At 42.4% G+C, this 13,038-nt stretch overlaps 2 protein-coding genes across 3 annotated transcripts; one reads left to right on the top strand and one right to left on the bottom strand.

Moving 5' to 3' along the window:
- Positions 1–3,894: 3,894 nt before the first annotated feature.
- LOC125540853 (uncharacterized) lies at positions 3,895–7,575 on the bottom strand. Its single transcript, XM_087539504.1, has 7 exons — positions 6,143–7,575; positions 6,015–6,042; positions 5,830–5,891; positions 5,067–5,161; positions 4,743–4,810; positions 4,530–4,640; positions 3,895–4,435 (listed from the first exon to the last, which is right to left on the bottom strand). Exons 1-7 carry the CDS (start codon positions 7,419–7,421, stop codon positions 4,387–4,389), a joined length of 1,692 nt encoding a protein of 563 aa, XP_087395630.1. The 5' UTR covers positions 7,422–7,575; the 3' UTR covers positions 3,895–4,386.
- A 1,848-nt stretch (positions 7,576–9,423) lies between these two features.
- On the top strand, positions 9,424–11,830 carry LOC147983440 (zinc finger BED domain-containing protein RICESLEEPER 2-like). 2 transcript variants are annotated; one of them, XM_087539502.1, is made up of 3 exons: positions 9,424–11,287; positions 11,385–11,461; positions 11,547–11,830. In XM_087539502.1, coding segments are annotated over exons 1-3 (1,860 nt in total). In that variant the 5' UTR covers positions 9,424–9,505; the 3' UTR covers positions 11,548–11,830. The 2 variants fall into 2 exon arrangements, with proteins under 2 accessions (XP_087395628.1, XP_087395629.1); XM_087539503.1 differs by having other exon boundaries at positions 9,589–11,287; positions 11,385–11,465.
- The last annotated feature ends 1,208 nt before the right edge of the window (positions 11,831–13,038 follow it).

Genomic DNA, 13,038 nt, shown 5'->3' with positions numbered 1-13,038 from the left:
AGCCCTTTACTTATGCATTTTACTTTGTGATAGTCATATTGTTTCTTGTCATATATCTTGCTATCACTTAGTTGTTTATCTTGCTTAGCATAAGTTGTTGGTGCACATAGGTGAGCCTAGTTGTTGTAGGTTTTGTGCTTGACAATTTAACCGCTAGGTTTATTCCGCATTTGTTCAATCCTAAACCGTAATTATTTTAAAAGTGCCTATTCACCCCCCCCCCCCCCCCCCGCTCTAGGCGACATCCACGATCTTTCACATGTTTCATGTTTTAGTTAGGTACATGCATATAGTTATGATGAATCATTAGTTCATCCCTTTCATGATTTTAGTTAGGTACAACCTAAATGAAATTTCCGCTTGGCCACATCAGCGCCAACTGCCAGTTGTGGACCAGGTTGGAAACAGTCCAGAATAGGATCATTTCATGCTAAACTTTCAAAAAAGGATCAAATTTTTGATTTTGGCCCAACCAAACAAGCAGGCTCAAGTAGTCAGTCCATTGGAGCGATCAAAATTTGCACGGATGTTACAGAATGACTAGAGAGTTACAGAATGACCAGGGCTAAAGTCTAGTCCTGCGAGGTTGGATAATGGTTCCTACACACTCATCAGTCGCAAGTAGTCGAATGTGGTCACCATGTTTCCAGGGATATTACAGAGTGACCAAGAGGTGAAAACTCATGCTAGGCAATGTTCCCTGGATGAGAATCAGCGGAAAAAGAAGAGCGTATGCAGACAAGTTCAATTTTTATGTCGCTCTTGGAAGGTCAGTTTCTATTGCAGCCCTTGATCTAACCTCAGAAAGATCGCGATAATTGATGAAAGTTAATAAGACACATGATCACCGAGGTTATCTCAACCTACAACTTGTGATGAACACTGAACAACTGACGTGGCCCAGCCAGGGGCGAACCTGTTGGTGACGGGGAAAATATCAATATTTATATTAAACTCTTATACCTTTTAATTCTATTTTTGCCAAGTCACAGTTATAACTAATATACTCATGGAGTGTTAATCCTTTATATTTTCTTGAATGGGTTATACCCTAAAAAATATTTCAACAAAATATTCTTGTTTGCGAGACAATAATAAAGACAAAAAATCACAATGTATTCCTCGATCTATTTGTGACATTTGCATTAATATAAGCATATTTTTATGTGTGTATATGCTTAGATGTCTTGGTAGGAATATCAAAAGTGTATGGTATATGGAATATCTGGATATTTGTTTTGAGTTTACGATCAGATATACACATATATCAATATCTAGAGTATATAAGGTATTTAACTATTTATGAGGAGTTTTTTTTACGAAAAGATCAAATCTATTATAAAGATTCACCGGAGATACAATACACCTCAAACATAATAAAAATTACATCAAGGTCCATGGACCACCGAACGACCATTGCCGCCACCAGAACGAGCCGCTGACGCACCGCTGTCGCCGCTCCCATGCAGGAGCCGGCCTGATCTTGTCGATTACAGCCGGTAAGTCTTCGTGCACGTGTCCCTAAGGACCAGCGTCCCCGAGCTGCAGTTATCGTCGTTGCATTCTTGAATGGGCCACCCTAGCAGCGCAAGCTGTTTGCGTTTTGCCTCCTATTTGACGCGGCGAGCATAGGAGGTCCCTTACCTCAACATCCCTAGTCAGACCAAGCCCACCCGAAGACATAGACGGAACAAGAGCTCGGCCACAGTTCTTCGCAGAAGCTACTCCCTCCATTCGGAATTACTTGTTTCGAAAATCTAGATACATTCATTTTTAAGACAAGTAATTTCGAACGAAGGAAGTATATATCTTGCTAATAGCAACATGCTATCTCCCCTCGCCCGTAGCGCACACGCATATGGGTTAGCCCGGTACGTTCGTTTGGTCGCTGATGTTTTCTCGGTCGTGCATTTCGTACGGTCGTTGTTTTTTTAGGTGAACGTACGGTCGTTGTTGTTTTCTCGGTCACGTGTTTCGTTCGGTCACTGCTGTTTTGTTTCGGTTTCTTCCTATTTTTCACTTTCTTATGTTTTTACCGCATTTCCTGTTTCCTTCTTTATCGTTTTTTCTTTGCTTTTATCTTTGGCTATTTTACATCGTTTTTGTGATGGTTTTCAACTTTTTTCATTTGTTTGTTCTCTGTTTTGTTTGTTTTCAATTTTCCTTTGTTTTTTCTATGGGTTTCTTCATTTTTTTCTCGGCTTTCAATTTTTTGTCTTTGGTTTTTCTGTTTCTTCTCTATTTTCTTGTTTTCTTCATTTCTTTTGTTTTGATCTTATTCTCTTATGTTATTTTTCTTTCCCTATTTGTTTTCATTGTTTCTTTGTTTGTTCTTAGTTTTCTTCTTCTTTTCCATTTTTATTTTTTAACACGTGTCTACATTTTTTTACTCATTGTACATTTTCTTATACACCAAGAACATTTTTAATACACATTTACCTATTTTGAAATACATGATTAGTTTTTTTTGTATAATATATTTTTTGATGTCTGTTGCTTTCATACACATTGTACATTTTTAGTTTATCTAAGATATTTTTATACGGTTTATCAATCTTTTCATATACATGATTAGTATATTTTGTAAATGTATATTATGAAGTGTACTCTTTTTCATACCTTTTTCTTGTACATCTGAAATATTGTTTATACATGTTTAGCATTATTTTGTCGGATATACATTTTGATTTCTATTGTTTTCATACACATTGTACATTTTTGGTACACATCTAAAACATTTTTATACATGTTTAACTATTTTCATATATGCGATTAACAAACTTTTAAGAATATGCTTTCATGTCTACTTTTTTTCGTACACATTCTACATTTTTCTTGTAGATGCAAACTTTTTTATACAACTTTAAAATTATTTTGCATTACATGGATTTTTACATTGTATAATTGTTTATTGAAATAATTCCATTACATGTTTTTGAAACCCATTAACATTTTTTTAATGTCACGACCAATTTTTTAAAAAGCTATCTAAAAATTGAGCTATGCCAACAAAAAAAATAAACAAAAGCGAAACAAAAAGAAACGAAAGAATGAAGAAACATTAAGAAAGGAACTAACCTAAATGTTGGGCTGTCCCATTACACGTGGCTGAAAAAGCCGGTCCACCGGTGCATCCGACGCACGCGTAAGCTAGGTCTCGCTGTGAGCGAGACAGAGTAACGCCCGGAGTTCTTTGATTTGACGGGTTAAGCCATAAATTGTCACCCAATCGCCCGAAGCTTTGCATATGGGCCGTCCAAAGCATAACAAGTTAAGTTCTTTCTTATTTTATGATTGTAAAAATGTTTATTTTAATTTATAGATTTTCATAAATATTGTCTTTTTTGCGAGGGTAATAATGTTTTATTTCAGGATTATAGAGTTATAGTCAAGAGCCAAAAATTCCTCATTACATGGGAGCCTTCTATGTAGCCATACAGCTGTGCTACGCGTTGTACCCCTAGGTTGTATCTTGCCAAACAATTTGCTACTTTGTTCTGACTACGATGAAGATTTTGTGGAATAAGCACCCGATTCTCTCTCAGGGAATTGATCTCCAATGCTGGATGACCATATTGTCAGGATCAGTTTACCAATGGAAAAATCTTATGTTACCAAAATGTACACGTGCCTCTTCATATATTTGAGGTGAAATGTTCCTTTGTGTTTAGAAAATATATTTGTGTTTTTTGTAAAAGTGTTCATGGATTATATAAGTTCATGTATTTCAAAAAGTTGTTCATGCAGATCTAGATATATGTTCATATTCTTTAAAAAAAGTTGCAATATTTCTAAAAACCTAAGAAGAAAATAATCATTAAATGGTGAGAAAATATCGCAAAAAACATAAGGTAGAAAAGGCAGTTTGCTGCATATCAGCTGGAAAAGGCCACATTTCGTAGAGAAACAAGGAAGCCTGGGGACGTACCACTGATATATACGTGCTTGTAAATTGTACGTCCAGACCTCTACAGGCCTATGCTTTTACATAATGAGGATAGGACGATATTGTGCACATGTAAACAAAATATATAAGTTCTACTACTAATAGGATGCTAAAGGGCAATGGCCTAACAACCTCATATCGATCGGCGCCCATATGTAGGCAAAGAAGAGCAGGCACAAGAAAATCATCATCACATACTGCTCCAGTTGGCGGCGATTTGGAACCACCGCTCGTTCTTCCTGGCCCCGTGCCTGGTTCGGCCTTCGCTGACGGGGTCGCCCCTGCTGCACCTTGCAAGATCTGCCCATCGCATAGACCATCGTCTTGTTCTCGCCGTGGGAAAGGTTGTCAGCATCAGGAGAGCCCTCCAGTTTGCACTCCTCTGTATCATCACTTGCTTGCTCAACAAGATCAAATATTGTCTTCCCTCCTTTTTGGTGTCAGGCATCCGCGAGCGCTCTCAAGGTCGGCGGCACGATGTCCAAGATGCTGAAAAGAAGCAAAATGCACCATCAGTAAATATGGTATGATTCCGTTCTTTTGATACAAGAAACTACTACAGAAAGGAGTTTCATTTTCTAACTTGTCTAAGGCTCGAAGAGCGACACTGATTTTGCTCCTCATGCCTTCGGTGGACGACGACGATGGATCACGCACTGACCCACGTACTAGCGCCTCGAATTCTTCCAAGGCACTGGGAAACAACAGGCATTATGGTCAGTCATATATACTACATCACTAAGTTAATTCCACAAACAAAGTGCGTTTCAGAATGTTTCCTTGGGTACTGTATTACCGTGAGCAAGATTCCACAGCTTGTGGAGCGGCTTTGCCTTGATCAGTAGAGGAAGCATATTTTACCACCTGCATAAAAAAAGAAGTAAATTAGGATCCGAATTTGGAATCAAGCTATGGCACCATGCATGGGAATAAAGATACACTTCCAACGGCTATGTGCATGGTTTAAGAGACAATAGAGCATTTCAAGCTTGTGGAGGCTAAAATGCCCGCATGGTTTGCAGAAACAAATAAAAATATTTAATGACAGATGGTTAGCAAAAAGAATATGATGCACTGATAACTGTTGACTAATTCTGAAAAACACAGGAACATAACTTACTTCTTGGATATCTAAAAGCACAGATGATGCTGGGCAACAGTCAAGTAGTGATACACACTCATGGTAAGTTGGCATCTCAATTTCCAAGCGCTCATCTACAAAAGGATCATACATTTGTGAATCTTCTTGCATGACAGTTAATTCAATAATTCACAGTAACTTTGGACTTCAAGAGCTATACTTGATTAACATTTACTAATGAAGGGTGAAATCACATAACAAACATTCAGGGTAATGGTTAGCGAACAATCCTTTGATAATACTTCAAGAGCTTGATTAACATTTACATTGTGAAAGTAGAACACACAATTGAAGGGTGAAATCACAGAACAAACATTCAGGGTAATGCTGCAGAATAAATTGAGAAAACATTTGCAGTTGGTGTAAGATTAATTCTAAATCAAGACTAAAAATCCACTTGCCAAATGTTGGTTTCATCTGCACTTGCACATATACTCCCTCTGTTAAAAAATATTTGAAGTTTTAGGTTCGTCTTAAGTCCAACTTCTTTAAGTTTGACTAGAAAAATATAGCAACATCTACAATACCAAATTAGTTTCATTAGATTCATCATGAAATATATTTTTCATACTATATATACTTGATGTTGCGGGTAGTAGTTTTTTTCCATAAACTTGGTCAAACTTAAGGAATTTTGACTTAGGACAAGCCCAGGACTTCTAATATTTTGAAACGTAGGGTGTGTATATTACAATCAAAGCCAGTAGAAAGCTAGTGCATCAATGGTGAATTAATCAGTTACCTATTTCTCTGAACCAGTCTCGACTCAACAGCACCTGCAGAACACAGTCCGCCGCACTAATCCTGGCAAGAAGCATCCAACATATATAAGTAGCATCAACAGCAGCAGACGGAATCAACAAGATGTCACACAAAGCAAACATCAAATACATACAAAAAAACTGGATGCAGGAATATATGGATTACCTCTTAGAGTGCATGGCCACGTGATCCCCTGCAAAAATTGGTTCACTGTCAATATTGTCCATAATGAAGCGAGCACATGTAATTAACCAACAGATAACGAAGAGAAAGAAGGGAGAGCATGACTTCACCTGAGGTCGTCGGGTCGATGTACTTGGGGAAGGTGCATGGACAGTGCCATGAAGTGAGTTTGCGCCCTTTGGTGGAATACGGGGCGATTGCCTCCACGGCCTCGTGTTTCATGTCGACAGTGATGACCCAGGCCTTGCCGTCTTCCTTGTTCACCTTAGCCATCACGTAAAGAAGATCGTCGTCGTACTTGCTCAGCGTGGGGGTATAGAAAATCAGTCTCTTCAATTCTGGTTCTCCAGTCTTGCCATTCCACAGCTCAGGCAGTAAATCAGAATAACTTGGGTCTACTGAAATGTTAGCAGCATCAACTCTGAAGCGCTGGCTCCAACCATCCGAAGTTATCATCCTGTCCCATATGATGGCTATCCAACCTTGATTGCCTCTGGTCCTGCGATCCGGATCATCGAACTCTATCTCGACAAACTTGATCGCACCGTCGTCGCGGCAGGACACGTCGCAGCAGTACTCCGAGGCAAAGTAAGGGAGGCCGCGCTCGTCCGTCTGGGGAGTCCTTGAAGCGGGCAAGGTGATGTACCTGACCACAGGACACTCACCAAACACATCGCACAGGAGGAGGATGCCGCTGAAGAGATCAACCCAGCCCAGCGAGCCATCTCCGACCATGACCGACTTGCAGGTGCCATGGTTGAGTAGCAATGCCTCATCATCCTCCGATAAGCAAGACGAGGGCACCTTGCTGCTCCACGCCCGCGTCGCCGACGAGAAGATGTGAAGGTCGAATCGGCAAGGCTTATTGTAGGCGAATTTCCTGTTGAGGAAGACCAAGGCATAGTGCTCGGTGTCATGGCCGCAGGGCAAGAGGCCAAATCGATCGCCTCTTCTGATCTTGTCCAGGTCCGGGATCAGCTCCAGCGACGGCGCCCCCGGGCCAGCTCTGTAGACGAAGTGCTGGATGGATCTCCGGCCAGGGACGGGGACAAAGGCCACGCTGAAGAGGACAAGGGCGGCCTCGGCGCAGATGATGTAGGGCTCGTCGTGGAAGTCCTTGTTGAGGCCGGGGCAGTGGACGGAGAAGTAGGAGACTCCCGGCGGGTCGACGAGCCAGAAGGAAACCTCGATGGGGTGGCCCTCCATCGTGTGGCAGCCGGAGGTGGTCGAGTTCCGGTGTCCCGAGATACGCGCCGACTTGTGGAGTAAGACCCAATCGGGGCGGCCGGAGTGTCGGGTGGTGCCGCCGGCGACGTACGGGTCCATCGGGGTGGGGAGGCGGAAGGAGATCGGGGAGAGGACCATGGATCTGGATGGCGGCAGAGGCATGATTCGGGAATTAGGTTACCCGGAGTGGCAAGTCGAAGACGATCAAGAGTCAAGACTGCTGGTGGTGTAGAAGGGGGAGGAGGGGCCAGGGAATTCGGAGAACAGAGATGAATTCGGAGATGAAACACTCAAAATCACATGAATCCTCAGCTTTTCCGTATTTTTTTTAATTATTTGGATTATTTACCACATGTGTCATGTGTTCTTTTCCTTCTACTTTCGCCCAACTCCCTTTGTCCCTGATCATCGCACCAGGGATTAGCACCTAACTTAATGTCGTGACCACAGGGAGCCCCCCCCCCCTCCCCCCTCCCCTTTAATAACCGGGGAAGCACGGTGATGGCACGAGGGTACGCAGTAACCGGTGTGGGGATGAGTGCTTTATTGGCTCCCCCATAAATCTGGACGTCGAACTCGAGCTTTCAGGCTCGGCTCGGGCTCACCCAGGCTCGGCCCGAGTTTGATTCGGCCCGAGAAACAAAAAGGCCGAGCCGAGCTGCGTTATTGGGCTTGTTTCGGCCTCGGGCCGAGCCCAGCTCGGCTCGAGCCAGCCCGTGAGCTCGTCCAACTCTGCAGCCCAAAGTGGCCCAGCACCAGTCACTTGACCTAGCGCTCTACCTCACCCCGAGCAGCACTCATCCTCTTTCCCCCAGCGCTAGGTTAGCCAGCCTCCGCCGACCGCCGCCATTGCAGTTCCTTGTGTCGCCGATGACACACACGCCGCTTGTCCAGATCGCCCAAGGAGCCATGGAGAAGAAGAAAGAGAGGTCATTGACCTCCATTCTTGGGAAGGAGCCAGCGATTGGAAAAAAGAAGAAGGGCAGAAGCAAGACCTCCAGCTCCATGGACGCCGGCATCGAGCCGTCCGTTCGTTCCAAGGCCAATCCAAGCATCGTCCTTGTTGACCCGCTTGTGAGGGCAAAGCAGCAGGCGCGAGCAGTGCCACCCCCGCCTCCGCCTCGGCGTCTACCTGACAACAAAGGTATCGGCGCGCGGGCGGCAGCTGCTGTTGCATCCGGCTGGACCGGCTCCGCGAACACCTCCGTCACGCCTACTTCTCCGGCTGAAGCTGAGTCCTGGGTAAGCACAAAGCAGTGGCCTGCTCTTCTTTCCTCTGGATATAAATAAAGCTTGTGAGCTTGTTGTGTGATGCATAGGGATAAGCTAGAGAACAACAAAAGAAGTAGTAAATTTCCTATTGTTTCCACTTGATTTATGCCCATCTGCTATTGTCCATTATAATCAGTTGTGCTTAAGTAATTGATTGTTTCCTGAAGATTTGCATATGACTAAGTCTAACGCAACCAGAGTCCTCCAGTTTTGCGCCTGCAGATATTTTGTAGCAATTGCATAATATTTTACACTCTGTAACATGATTGTCTATTTCTGATGTAGCAAGTTATTATTCAGTCTGCTAGCCTAGCTAGCTTTGTGTAGGAGGAATCAAGTTATTATTTGGCTGTTCATTGGGCGCGTTTGAATGTATATGTTGTACAACATTGGGTGCATTTGAGTGTATATACTGTCTAAAAAGTGAGTATTTATGCCCATGTAATGCCCCTATTTATTGAGGGCTCAATTTTTTTGTTGTAGAAACTATAGATGGATGCATATGTTTAACTTCATTCTTGCTGTCCTAATCTCAGTATACTTGCCCTACAAATATTTAGTGGATTTTCCTTCAAAATATCATTGTTTGAACAGGAACATGAGCCGGAAGAGGATCGTGTCCAGGAGCAGGATGAGGAAGAGAAGGATGAGAATGTGTATGTGCCTGCTGATGAGTCTGAGTCTGAGGAAGAAGAGAACTCGTATGATCTTAGAGATGACATGTCAGAGGATGAAATGGATATTGTTCAGTCCCCTGGAGGTGAGACTGATGTGTTTGTTGTTAGTTCAGAAGAAGACAATGCAAGAACGGGAGAGAAACGCAAGAAAGGGGTGAAAGTCAAGCGCAAGGTCACTACCAAGGGCAGTAGCAAGTCCAGTACTAGCAGGAGAGTTCAGATTGTTGGACTTTTTTTTAGAAGGTGAAGGTGAAATCAGAAAAGGATCCTAAGGTTGAAGAGTTGAAGGCAAAGTGCATGCATTGCCACAATTTATACATATATGTTCAAGGTTCAAGCACCACAACACTTAATAGGCATATGAAGAAGTGTAAGATCTTCAAGAACAAGGTTGTGACGAAACTTATACAATCACGGCTTGGGTACAAGCCGTCCAATGTTAGAGGTGAATCCGGTCTTCCTCTAGGTGTGCCATCCAATGGGTATGAGCACACAACTATGAAGGAGTTGATTGCAAAAATGGTGGCTGTCCATAACTACTCATTCAGGATGGTGGAACATGAGTGGTTCAATATTGTGATGAAGTACTCGAACCCGCTATATCAAGAAATTGGTAGGAAGGCAATAAGAGCTGAGTGTTTGAGGGTTTTCAATAAAGAGAAGGAAATCCTTAAGGCAGCCCTGAAGAATGTGGACCACATTAGTCTCACTACAGATATGTGGACAAGTAACCAAACCATTTCTTATATGTGTGTAGTGGCACACTATATAGATAAACATTGGAGGATGCAGACTCGTGTGCTTGCGTTCATGGAGTTGGACCCCCCTCACAGTGGAAACATCATGGCTGTTGCGTTGTTTGAATGTGTGACTGAATGGAAGATAGAAAACAAGATAGTGTCCATCACACTAGACAATGCATCAAACAATGATTCAGCTGTTAGAGATTTGAAGGCAATGTTTTCTGTTCGAAGAGGGACAGACTTTGAAGCCAAATATTTCCATGTCCGGTGTTGTGCTCACATTGTCAACTTGGTAGTGCAGGATGGGACAGCCTGCATGAGCACTTTGGTAACGAACCTAAGGGAGACAGTGAAGTACTTCAAGAAGTCCCCTTCCCGGCTGCACAAATTTGTTGAGATTTGCAGGAGTTTAGGCCTTAAAATTGGAGCGCATTTGACCCTAGATGTTTGCACGAGGTGGAGTTCTACATACAAGATGTTGGAAACTGGACGACCATATAGGCAAGCCTTGGTGTCTTATGCTGATTCGGATGCCAACTACAAGTGGAAGCCTACAAACAAAGAATGGGATATGTTTCAGCTTATTGAACCATTGTTGTTTGCTTTTGCTAGAGTGACTACAGCCTTTTCAGGTCAATCCTATCCCACCGCCAACATATTTTATCCCCACATTGTGAGTATCAAAATTGCTTTGAGAAAAGCCATGGTTCATAAGGACAAAACCTACAATGCTATGGGACATGCTATGATGGACAAGTTCAACAAATATTGGGAAGAACCAAACAATGTCATGGTTCTTGCCACTTTCCTGGATCCAAGGTACAAAATGAAGTACGTGGATTGGTGCTTTGGGCAGATCTATGATGAGGATAAGGCTGAAACTGAGTTGTCTGCATTCAAGAAAGATTTGGACAAGTTGTATGAGAAATTTGATTCTCAAAAGAGGCAAGCTGAACCTCAATGCAAGAATACTTGCAATACAAGTACCTCAATGCCACCTGCAGATTCTGAGTTTCTCTCATTCTTATCATCCACTTCTACAAAACGATCTAAGAGTGAATTGAGAAACTATATGGATGATGCAAATGAGGGTATGGTTGCCACTTTCAATCTGCTAGAGTGGTGGAAGGTGAATGCACTTAGGTATCCTGTTTTGGCAAACATGGCAAGAAGATTCTTAACTATCCCTGCTAGCTCGGTGTCTTCTGAATCCACTTTTAGCACCGGTGGAAGAATTCTGGATGATTATCGAAGCTCTCTAAAACCATACATGGTGGAGGCATTGGTGTGTGGCGGAAGCTATATCAAGGGTGCTCACAAAGACTTAAATGTGTTGGTATGATTTCGATCTATGTTTTATGTCGTATAATTTCAATATGCATCATGTTATTGCCATAAACTAAAAATCTAATGGCTAACTTGCACAAAACTAGGATGTGGAAGAAGATGATGAGGAGGAGGATGTGGAGAAGGTCAAATTGCCTAAAAGTGTGGCAGATTGCAACTATTAGTAAGTATGTTACTTGTAAGATTTTTTAGTTTACTTTTGTTACTTGTAGGCTTTTCTTATTTACAATAACCATTGTTACATGTAGGATACATTGTAGGGAGAAGACCATCAAGATGCATTTGTTAAATTTGCACATGGAAGTAAATCAAGCAATGGATCTATATTGGTCGTCACCCTTGAATGATGGAGTTCTTGCATGGCTTATGTTGCCTGAACTTTAGATGTGACATATGTCAACTTCTCAACCTTGGACTATTAAGTTTATGTTGTCATTGAACTTTGAACTATGGATGTGACATATGTCATCTTATTTTGCTAAACTCATGAATGGTTTATGTTCATCTCAATTTCTTCAGTGTTGTCCAAACTTGGGTGCATTTGATGTCCAAATTTCAGTGTACTTGCTGTCCAAACCTGTGTGTATTTTTCTGTCAATAGTTTCAGACATTCAGTGTTAATGCTGTCCAAACTTGGGTCTACATGCTGTCAAAGTTTCAGGCTTTCAGTGTTGATGCTGTCCAAAGTTAGCACTTGGGTGTATTTGCTGTCAAAGTTAGCACTTAGCACATATAAATACTACTATATTAGGAAGAGAGGGAGTAGTCTGCACGCTGATGTGCAGTGCACACGAGCTGCCGAGTTGGACCGAGCCAGCACACAGCTCGGGTCGAGCCTGCTACTTAGGCTCGCCTGAGCAGTTAGCTCGGGCTGGCTCGGCTCGTGCTGGGCGAGCTAATGGCTGGCTCGGCCCGAGCTCGGCTCGGCTCGCGTCCAGGTATACTCCCCCATGTGAGATCATATAAAGTGGCATAGTGATACAATATAGAGCCATGTCTATCATGTGTTGTCAGCATCATACTTGCGGGGATGACTTTGAATCCCTCGAGAACATTTACTACTCAAGCACCATTTAAAGTAGTTTAGTCTCTCTAATTTTCTGTCTTTATTTCCGTTCTTAGTTTAGTAAACACCCTTCTTTATTTGTGTTCCTGCATACTGGCTGAAGTAGACTATTTTGAAACTCTGGTTTGAGTGCCTACAAAATTGCGTTAAGTGAAGACGTAGTTGCCGAGTTTGTGGTGCCTTCGCATTCGCTCCATGTGGGTTGGACACTTCACATATCACGATAGTGCTACAATAGCCATGTGCACTTACAGGTCATCAAAGAACAAAGAAGAATGAACACAAGGTGTTGAAGGTGCTTGATGCCATGTTTTGCTTGTGAATGGACATGCATGTTAATATAACATGAAGAGTATGTGAGCCACAAGAGCAAGAGGCCTACATGAAGAAACTCAAGGAAAACTTCAGGAAGTATGGCCAAGCCAAATGAATAAAGGTAATAACTGAAGAAATCCCAGGCTCGGCCCTAGCTCTACCCTTGATCGAGTTAACCTGCTATGCATATATGCTTTGAAAACGACGAATGGTAAGGTATCCGAAACTCAGATGCTTAACAACAAAAACTGCTTTGAATTTTTTTTTTTGTGAGTTTGTTAACTTGTCCATGAATATATCTCCATTTCCCCCAAACATGATGGAACCCACATGTATATGCTTCTTCCCAATACGATAAA

The sequence above is a fragment of the Triticum urartu genome, chromosome 2A, assembly GCF_056163025.1.
Source record: "Triticum urartu cultivar PI428250 chromosome 2A, HENAU_Tu73, whole genome shotgun sequence".
NCBI classification, from domain to species: Eukaryota; Viridiplantae; Streptophyta; class Magnoliopsida; order Poales; family Poaceae; genus Triticum; species Triticum urartu.
Note: the sequence above shows the minus strand (reverse complement) of the source record. Positions and strands in the feature narration are given on the sequence as shown.